At 47.2% G+C, this 10,964-nt stretch overlaps 1 protein-coding gene across 1 annotated transcript; it reads right to left on the reverse strand.

Annotated features, from left to right (window-relative positions):
* Nucleotides 1–6,801: 6,801 nt before the first annotated feature.
* On the reverse strand, nt 6,802–10,829 carry LOC148443314 (uncharacterized). Its single transcript, XM_088462979.1, has 2 exons — nt 10,586–10,829; nt 6,802–8,193 (listed from the first exon to the last, which is right to left on the reverse strand). The coding sequence occupies exons 1-2, from the start codon at nt 10,755–10,757 to the stop codon at nt 8,063–8,065; spliced, it is 303 nt and encodes a 100-aa protein (XP_088319105.1). The 5' UTR covers nt 10,758–10,829; the 3' UTR covers nt 6,802–8,062.
* Nucleotides 10,830–10,964: the final 135 nt, after the last annotated feature.

The following is a 10,964-nucleotide window of genomic DNA, read 5'->3' on the forward strand; positions in this document are numbered from 1 at the left end:
AACAGCCAGTGTCTCTCTCTGCACACACTATAACAGCCAGTGTCTCTCTCTGCACACACTATAACAGCCACTGTCTCTCTCTGCACACACTATAACAGCCACTGTCTCTGCACACACTAACAGCCGGTGTGTCTCTCTGCACACACTATAACAGCCACTGTCTCTCTCTGCACACACTATAACAGCCACTGTCTCTGCACACACTAACAGCCGGTGTGTCTCTCTGCACACACTATAACAGCCACTGTCTCTGCACACACTAACAGCCGGTGTGTCTCTCTGCACACACTATAACAGCCACTGTCTCTCTCTGCACACACTATAACAGCCACTGTCTCTGCACACACTAACAGCCAGTGTCTCTCTCTGCACACACTATAACAGCCACTGTCTCTCTCTGCACACACTATAACAGCCACTGTCTCTGCACACACTAACAGCCAGTGTCTCTCTCTGCACACACTATAACAGCCACTGTCTCTCTCTGCACACACTATAACAGCCACTGTCTCTCTCTGCACACATTATATAACAGCCAGTGTCTCTCTCTGCACACACTATAACAGCCAGTGTCTCTCTCTGCACACACTATAACAGCCACTATCTCTGCACACACTATAACAGCCAGTGCTCCTCTCTCTCTGCACACATTATATAACAGCCAGTGGCTCTCTCTCTGCACACACTATAACAGCCACTGTCTCTCTCTGCACACACTATAACAGCCACTGTCTCTCTCTGCACACACTAACAGCCGGTGTGTCTCTCTGCACACACTATAACAGCCACTGTCTCTGCACACACTAACAGCCGGTGTGTCTCTCTGCACACACTATAACAGCCACTGTCTCTGCACACACTATAACAGCCAGTGCTCCTCTCTCTCTGCACACACTATAACAGCCAGTGGCTCTCTCTCTGCACACACTATAACAGCCAGTGCCTCTCTCTGCACACACTATAACAGCCAGTGCCTCTCTCTCTGCACACACTATAACAGCCACTGTCTCTGCACACACTAACAGCCGGTGTGTCTCTCTGCACACACTATAACAGCCACTGTCTCTGCACACACTATAACAGCCAGTGCTCCTCTCTCTCTGCACACACTATAACAGCCAGTGGCTCTCTCTCTGCACACACTATAACAGCCAGTGCCTCTCTCTCTGCACACACTATAACAGCCAGTGCCTCTCTCTGCACACACTATAACAGCCAGTGCCTCTCTCTGCACACACTAACAGCCAGTGCCTCTCTCTCTGCACACACTAGAACAGCCAGTGCCTCTCTCTCTGCACACACTAGAACAGCCAGTGCCTCTCTCTCTGCACACACTAGAACAGCCAGTGCCTCTCTCTCTGCACACACTAGAACAGCCAGTGCCTCTCTCTCTGCACACACTAAAACAGCCAGTGCCTCTCTCTCTGCACACACTAGAACAGCCAGTGCTCCTCTCTCTGCACACACTAGAACAGCCAGTTCTCCTCTCTCTCAACACACTATAACAGCCAGTGCCTCTCTCTCTGCACACACTATAACAGCCAGTGTCTCTGCACACACTATAACAGCCAGTGCCTCTCTCTCTGCACACACTATAACAGCTAGTGCCTCTCTCTCTGCACACACTATAACAGCCAGTGCTCCTCTCTCTGCACACACTATAACAGCCAGTGCTCCTCTCTCTCAACACACTATAACAGCCAGTGCCTCTCTCTCTGCACACACTAGAACAGCCAGTGTCTCTGCAAACACTAGAACAGCCAGTGCCTCTCTCTCTGCACACACTATAACAGCCAGTGCCTCTCTCTCTGCACACACTATAACAGCCAGTGCCTCTCTCTCTGCACACACTATAACAGCCAGTGCCTCTCTCTCTGCACACACTATAACAGCCAGTGCCTCTCTCTGCACACACTATAACAGCCAGTGCCTCTCTCTCTGCACACACTATAACAGCCAGTGTCTCTCTCTCTGCACACACTATAACAGCCAGTGTCTCTCTCTCTGCACACACTATAACAGCCAGTGCTCCTCTCTCTCTGCACACACCTTAACAGCCAGTGTCTCTCTGCACACCATAACAGCCAGTGTCTCTCTCTGCACACACCATAACAGCCAGTGTCTCTCTGCACACGCCATAACAGCCAGTGTCTCTCTCTGCACACGCCATAACAGCCAGTGTCTCTCTGCACACGCCATAACAGCCAGTGTCTCTCTCTACACGCCATAACAGCCAGTGTCTCTCTCTACACGCCATAACAGCCACTGTCTCTGCACACACTATAACAGCCAGTGCTCCTCTCTCTCTGCACACACCATAACAGCCAGTGCTCCTCTCTCTGCACACACCATAACAGCCAGTGCTCCTCTCTCTCTGCACACACCATAACAGCCAGTGCTCCTCTCTCTCTGCACACACCATAACAGCCAGTGTCTCTCTCTGCACACACCATAACAGCGTCTCTCTCTGCACACACCATAACAGCCAGTGTCTCTCTCTGCACACACCATAACAGCCAGTGCCTCTCTGCACACACCATAACAGCCAGTGTCTCTCTCTGCACACACTATAACAGCCAGTGCCTCTCTCTCTGCACACACTATAACAGCCAGTGCCTCTCTCTCTGCACACACTATAACAGCCAGTGTCTCTCTCTGCACACAGTATAACAGCCAGTGCTCCTCTCTCTCTGCACACACTATAACAGCCAGTGCTCCTCTCTCTCTGCACACACTATAACAGCCAGTGCTCCTCTCTCTCTGCACACACTATAACAGGCAGTGTCTCTCTCTGCACACACTAGAACAGGCAGTGTCTCTCTCTGCACACACTAGAACAGGCAGTGTCTCTCTCTGCACACACTATAACAGCCAGTGTCTCTCTCTGCACACACTATAACAGGCAGTGTCTCTCTCTGCACACACTATAACAGCCAGTGTCTCTCTCTGCACACACTATAACAGCCAGTGTCTCTCTGCACACACCATAACAGCCAGTGTCACTAGTGATGTCAGTGGGGCCGGCTTCAGACGGTAGGCGTCCCCATGGGACAGCACGCCCCCTTTGGTGCGAGATCCCAAGCAATGGAAAGCCCGTCGCTCGCCGGGTCTCGCGCATGCGCAGTGGGGAACATCGACTCACTTGCGAGCGTACTGCCGCTCGCGAGTGGGTCTGAATGACCCCCATAGGCTTAAGCTTGGTACACACTATTCAATAAATTGGACGATTTGACGATCCTGGACGACTCGGATCGACACATTGTCTAGTGCAGTGCGGGCAAAGCTGAGGATATCGCATGTGGTGCAGTGCATATTAATGAAAGACAGAATGACACGTTGTTTATTAAATGTTCCAGGGTGTACTGACAATCTTGCATGGCGTGAGGCGAAGGTAAATCACCCTGACCATCAGCAAAATTTGCTGGTCATCTAGGGTGTACCCAGCTTTAGTACGTTTATGCCCACTAATCGCTGGCCTCAGTGTACAGGAGACCTGTCCACAGAAGACATTGGATACGTGTCTTTGACATCAGTGTTTTACAAGGGTCAAGAGATGAATTGTGCTGTGAGTATTGTACTAAAAAAAAAAAAAAAAAGTTTACATACTCTGTGTGGTTGATTCTGTGCTGGACCCTACATGACAAGTAATACTGAGCATTTTCTAATATTACCTAATGTGGAAATTACATCTGGTGGCTTTCAGGCTTTTAATTAACAATCTAAAGCAGTGTTTCTCAGACTTGGTCCTCAAGGTGTACTAACAGTCCAGGTTTTAAGGATATCCATGCCTGAGCACAGATGACCGAGGTACTAATTTAAGTTATCTATGCTGAAGCATCAGGGGCGTATTAAGAGAGGAGGGGGCCCCTACTCTCTCTCCGGTTGCTGTCTGAGAAATTACAGCAACACTCTAGTGCCTGGAGTCTACTGCAGATGCGCAGTTCACCGGAAAAATGGAGCAGCAGCCATTTTCCGGGAGATTTCCTACTGCGCATATGACGCCTGGAAAATGGTGGCGTTTTCCAGGCATTTTCAGCAGCGCTACTTGAGGACTGAATTTGAGAAGCACTGATTTAAAGGAAAGCAGGTGCCAGTGAGGCGGTCTTCTGTCTCTTGCACCTGCCAGCACATATAAACCAACAGTGACCCAGATTAAACATCATTTGATGTCAGCCGCTATAAAAGCCAGGTTATCTATCAGTAGTGGTATTTATGGAACCTGAGACAGTCACTCCCAAAGTGAAAAATATAGAAAATAACAAACAAAACTAATTGTCAAACGTAAATTCTGCACCTTTGTCACACCAAAAATATTTGGCATCAATATGCCTGTCATAGGCAGCTGATTAATTATTGGTGTAACTTACAAGAATTTGCCAAACTTCGATTAAAAAAAAAAAATTCAAAGTGAATTTTTCAGGTCCACTCCTCACCTGCCCCCCACATAATGCATTTAAAATAAATCGATATTAGTTTTATTCTGTAAAATAAAAGCCAGGAACCACTACAGCAAAACTGTGAAATGTGTAGCTTTAAAATAAAAGCTGGCCACCCACTATACAATTTTCTGTCAGATATCTGTCCAATCTGGCTGGTTGGAATGAAAACCTGGTAATATATGGGAGTAAATGACAGTCGATCATATGGTTTTAAACACTGAAAAAGGACAAAAAAAATTGTTCAAACTGGTTAAATTTGTGCGTTTTAACCAATTTGTCTGAACAACCAGTTTTGGCTACTTTCAAATAGACGATTGTCATTAGCTCCCATATATTACCAGGTTTTCATTCCAACCAGACAGATTGGACAGATATCTGACAGATAATTGTATAGGGGATGGCCAGCTTCAGCCTGGTCATGTAAGACGAATTTAATAACGTCGCCTTGTACTGTAAATACTAAAAGTTACTAGGCTATTTGAAGACTAAGTGGAGAACAGTATGATACTAATACAGTATATAACATGGAATTCCAAAGTGACTGCCAATATCTCCCATAATAGGGGACGTAATATTTCTTCTGTAGAAGTGAAAAATCTTATAGGACTGAAAAAGGAACCTATATCTCTCCAGCTGTCGCAGAACAAACAAGTCCCTGTATATTGCTATTTTAGGACTTGTATATCCAAAGCAGCTGAAGAACCACAGATTGTGTTAGACCTGGTACTGTGCATCAGCCTTTATCTTCTTCTGTCCAGATGTGCAGGGTTAGCCGTAAACAGAGCACACGCAAAGCCGAGAGGGATCCGTGCACAGGAGAACACACAAGCTTGTGTATGACACACTATTGATGAGTGATAAAACAGTTCAGTGGTTCCCAAACTCTTAAATTACGGCAACCCAAGGCCAAATGTGCTTACTTGACTTCCTTAGCTTCAGCTACGTGCTGGTGGACAGGGTTGTCCACTGGTTGTTCATATATTTTATGATGGGCGGCCGCTAGCACTGGTTTTGCCTTGCACAATGACCATTGATTTGGTCTTGGACCATAAACCCATTGCACCCCCCTGCCTCCAGCCACCCGTTCTGCCTCTCTGATCGGGAGCGTAGTTATGATCAGGATGGGTCCCGCATCTGCTCATTCTCTCAGCATGCACAGTGCAAAAATACAAAGACTACGTATCACAAACAGGCACATGTTCAATTCTGCATCCAGCCCTTCATGAACAGAACAGATGAGGTGTTTGAGTCCTGTATGCTTTCAGAAGAGCTTAGACCCGGTATAAACGTTCTGTCATTATCTCAAGACATGTAGCACTTATACTGTTGCTGAACCAGAACTTCTCTGTGATCCGTTTTCATTTCTCCAGCAAGACCAAGAACTGTCAGTCCTGCGGGAAGAACTAGGCCTGATTCAGAGTTGGGAATAGAGAGAGAGAGAGAGAGAGCACTAAACTGTGTACCTGGACAAACCATGTTACAATGCAAGGGGTGTAAAACTGTAAATACATACATTTTTTTGCATGTAGGGTAAATACTGGCTGCTTTTAAATGTAGTTCACAAATACTGCACAGCTTTATTATTACTCTACAAATTAGATGTCAGTTTGGACACCTCCCTCCCAAATCTAAATCTCTCTGCACATTTTAAATCTGCCCCACCTGCAGTGCAGCATGGTGTCACCAAGATGATCAGTAGAGCGAGATCTCGCTCTCTCTCTCTGGGCACGATTCAGTGGCGCTCGCAAAAAGCGAGCGCTCGCTCTGAATCAGGGCGGGCGCTATTTTTTTTAGGAGTGGCCTCCTGGCCGCTCACATAGCTGTGGGTGACCACCCACAGCTATAGCGAGCGGCCATGATGATGGTCGCGATGGTCAAGACCATCAGGCTTGCGACGAGACCCTTGTGGTAAGGGTCTCGTTCATCGCAAGCCCCAGAGAGCTTTCGGCTCTAACAGAGCCGAAAGCTCTCCACTGACATCACTTGTGATGTCAGTGGGGTCGCCCCCAAACGGCAAGCGTTCCCTAGGGAACGCCTCCATTTGGGCAGCCACCCCCCCGGCCCGCCCACCAAACGGGGCGAGCTGTCACTCAACATCAACAGCTCGCCCCCTTTGGTGCGAGACATGGAGCGACGGATTGCCCATCGCTAGCCGGGTCTTGCGCATGCGCTGTGGGCCACCATCGACCATGTTGCGAGCGCTCTGAATCAGGCCCTCTATTCCCAGGTCTGAATTAGGCCCTAAAACCATATTGGTTTCCTGGCTTGTAGGACTTCAGTGCACGGCCAATAAAGGGTTTACCATAACCTCCGCCTTTTCCTTACTGGTGAAGATCGTTTAAAGCAAAATATACTGGGAATGCAAATTATGTAGATGGTAATTTATTACTAAAGACAGGGCTAGACAAATCCCAAGTGCCAGATGGCCAGTGCATCAAGACTGCAGCACCTGCATTTTCAGTCATTTCCATAGATGTGACTCTTTCCTGCGGCAGTATACTTACTTTCATATGCTAATACGACAATCCGCAAACCTAGGCTGCCCTCTGTTCTAGCATCCGCAGATGCAACCATCATCATCATTTGCATAGACACCTATACCAGCCCCACACTAGGTAAAGAGAGCCTTCAAAAACAGGTTTCCAATCTCCGTACATATGCCTCAGAATCGCTTGGAAGTTTAGATACATGCCCAGGACACTCCCATCTGAAACAGCTGCTCAGTGAGTCTTGAACCGCGTAAATCAGTGGTCTCCATTTGCACAAGATATGCGACACACATGCACCAACTTGTGACTTCAGACATATTGCGCAGCGCATGTGCACGCCATGTTTTGTCATTCAAACGCAATCGGCTCAAAATTGCAAAATGCGTGTAGACTACCCCTAATATTTGCTAGAGAAATCATTAAGTTGCTCTGACTACTTGGCCATATTTAAGAGAATGTTTCCCACATACCAAATTTATTGTATAAGTAAACTGCCCTGTAAGCAATGGCCTATAACTGATCTAACTTCTATAATCACGTTACACATTATAGGCAATCAGAAACGGATTTGAAAACCAGCTGTAAACAATTTCTTGTGTCATTAGTAGACAGAGCACCGAACCGTTCACTCACAGGGAAATAGTGTTAGCTCCTAGGCGGCAGGAGCGGACAGGTGGGACTGATAATAAATCTGCATAAGCAACCCATATATCGCTATGGCATAGGACAGCGTTTCCCAAATGCATTCCTCAGGGAGCACTAACAGTGCATGTTTTCCATTTTTCCTAGTTGCTGCACAGGTGGAGCTAAGTATTTCACTTGTGATTCTGTGAGGATAACTGGAAAACATGCACTGTCAGTGCTCCCTGAGGAATGAGTTTGGAAAACACTGGCATAGGACAATAAGCCTCTTACGCTGAGTTATCTAAAACATTTCCCTTCTCCGTGTTCAGTTGGACATATAGAAGCTCGCTGGTATGATGCAAGTCCTCACAGTCTCCAATGGCAGTAGAAGCAGCTCTGACCCCTGCTGGCTTAGAGAAGCGGTAATCTGACTGATCAGCACGTACCGCATGCAGGAGCCAGTGGATAAATGAAAACACAGATCCCATGCAGCCCATGTGCCTCACTCTGCTACTGCTGCTTTATCCGTTTTGTAGGTGGACTACTGGCAAACGTCCCATTCTTTACATCGTCATCATCGCTGTCGTCCTCATCATCATCATCATCATCGTTTCCCTCATCCGCATCCTCTTCATCGTCAACTTTTCAAAGATAAAATACCAGTCAGTATCAGTCATCCCAATGAGTCAGAATTGACAATTTTACTTGTATCAAAGTGCATCTTTCTGCATTGCCCCCATAGACATTTCCGAGGGACCGACCTGAATCCTAGGAGACCGCCAGTCACTGTTGTAGTACAGGAGGGCACTTTGCTCTTATTACAATCAGTTTTAGGACTATGACATAAAAGTCTTATAACTAAAGTAAAGAGTCTGCATTCCATACTGTCTAGTCCATAAAGTGAAGCAAGGGATGAATCCTACTGTACAGTATGGATGGTATTGTGTTACTGCAACAGTACTCTGCAATGTACAAATGAAGCCCAAACCTCATCTATACTCTTTCATTTTCTGATCAATGTTCATAAGGTGTATGAATTGGGGTAACAGATCTATAATTATCGGTGTATTGGATAACTTGGTAATCATGAAGCATTGTCCTAAATTATTATTATGAGTAGAAGACAAATCAGTCTACTGCTAGAGTAATTTATGGTTCTAATGCAATACATTCCTAGTTTGTTACTGATGTCAGTAGGGAAACAAAGGGTATAACTGGTGTCACTAATGCCCCTTTCACATCTCAAACCCGGGTCCGAACAGGGATATTGAACCCTGTTCCAACCCTTTCACACTGCACTTTTGACCTGGGTTGGCCCTTTTCCAAAACTCTGTGGATGTCATTTTAAATAGACTTTTAGGCTCAGAAAGATGAGGTGTCAGAAAGAGACCACTCTTTCTCTGTGTAGTGTGCTGGCAGGGCGCAGGCTTCCGATTTCATCAAGGCATACAAAAAGCAGCCAATCAGCACTTTTCCCTGAGTCCCAGGTTGAATAAACCCAGGTTAGACACTTTTAAGTGCACATAGATCCGAGTCCGACCAGTGTTTAACACCGCTTATAACCCAGTTTGCTCGACCCGAGTTATTCCAAAGTGGTTGAGAAATCTCAACACGGCAGTAACCAGGGTTATTTTGGAGATGTGAAAGGGGCATAAGATAACCAAGTGTATAACTGGTGTCAGATAGCAAAGTGTACAACTTGTGTATTTTGAGTAGGTTAATTGGAGAATCTGGATAGATAATTACCAAGTACCCGTACATTGAATTTTATACTGAGTACTCATTGTTCTGAGTAAATCCATACCAAGCTACTCCTCATGCATGTTTTAAAATAAGTCCTTCAGATTACTGTTTTAGGTGCTTATCCAGGATGCATATTCTTGTTTTACATTCATAATGTCCACAAGCAGGAAATCCGCAGCATGTTTACAGCTATGCTGCCGACACCGGTAAAATGTTGTAAGCTGCATTTTAACTTTGCCGGTATACTGGCGCCAGCATATCGCTGCCAATCTCCTGCTTGTAGACATTATGTATGTTGATATGAAGAATGCATACATATTGTTTATCCCTTATTATAAATGTAAGGTTAAATTGAGTTATAGTTAACAGCCTGACCTCCCTGGTGGGATACATGGACCACAGGCTGAGAAACTCTAAACTGGCAGACAGAGGCCAGTACCTAAACCACTACCATCAGCTCAGAGTTGGGTTAAAGAGGGGAGTGGGCATGTGCCCTGGTCCCTCTCTATCAGGAGTCCTTTGTATCAGGTATCCCCGTTCTTGCTGGCACCTGCTGCTGACCCTTCCTGTTGGCCTCTAACCTGCTGGATATTCCTACACTGCAGTAACTCTCATGCGGACATGAAGCATTCCAAATCACCCACCACAGGATCGCGTGCTGGTGAGCGGAGCAATCCTGCCTCCAGGTGCAGACACTAGTGATAAGCTGCACAGCTGCAGCATTCCTGCACTCCAGGAGCCTGTTTGGCGGCTCCCGTAGTCGTCTGACAGTTTCACAAAAAGGTCCCAAGCAAGGAGAAAGGAGACTGCACCAGTTATGCAAGTGATGTATATACCCCCCTCCGAATAGGGTAGTGTTTCCCAACTCCAGTCCTCGGGACACGCTAACGGTACATGTTTTCCAGATCTCCTCGGTATCACAGGTAAAACAATTAGCAATATCTGTGGATCTTTTAAAACGTATCAGCCGGTAGTGCGTACACCTGTGCACCAACTAAGAGATCTGGAAAACATGTACTGTTAGGGGCACTAAGGACTGGAGTTGGGAAACAATGCTAAGTATAGGGCTCGCTGGGACTTGTAGTCTCACAACAAGCTCAAACCTTTGCCGGACAGCAGACAGAGGTATAATAAATATATGGCGGGTGCTGTGCGGGCAGCAGATGGGACTGTACTGGGAACGCTCCCAATGGTATAGATGGGGAATGACCCCCCCCCCCCAGAGCACAGGCCAAGGGTGCATGTACACATTACCAAACAGGGAGGGGAGAACGGGTAACCGGGTCAGACCTGGGCTGCGGGCGGCTCCTCTCTCCTGTACCACCAGCTGGCTGAGCTCGGACGACACTTCGCCCTGCAGACGCTCCAGACCCCTCAGCAGCCCCTTCAGCGTCCGCTCACAGCTCACCCGGAACGGACGGCAGCTCCCAGCTCTGTCTGTCAGCTCCGCACTCAACTCCATGCTGGTTCCCGTCACGGACTGATTACGTCATTCCCTAGCGCCGCCGGCGCCACATTGAAGTCTGGCAAAAAAAAAAAAAAAAAGCCCCGTCGCCAAGCGTGACCTATGGTGACAGCGGGAAACTGGTCCATGGCTAAGCCCCGCCCCCGGCTGCCTGCGTACGCGATTGGTTGATCGGTTGCTATGACAGCACACTGTGGCGCCACA

Source organism: Taudactylus pleione, unplaced genomic scaffold (assembly GCF_031769625.1).
Source record: "Taudactylus pleione unplaced genomic scaffold, aTauple2 ptg001303l, whole genome shotgun sequence".
Lineage (NCBI taxonomy): Eukaryota > Metazoa > Chordata > Amphibia > Anura > Myobatrachidae > Taudactylus > Taudactylus pleione.

Excerpts from the sequence above, each read along its gene's own strand:
- LOC148443314 (XM_088462979.1), bottom strand. The coding sequence starts at position 10,757 with ATGGAGTTGAGTGCGGAGCTGACAGACAGAGCTGGGAGCTGCCGTCCG. Across the intron at positions 8,194-10,585 it reads AGGAGCCGCCCGCAGCCCAG|TTGACGATGAAGAGGATGCG; the intron begins GTCTGACCCGGT and ends ATCTTTGAAAAG.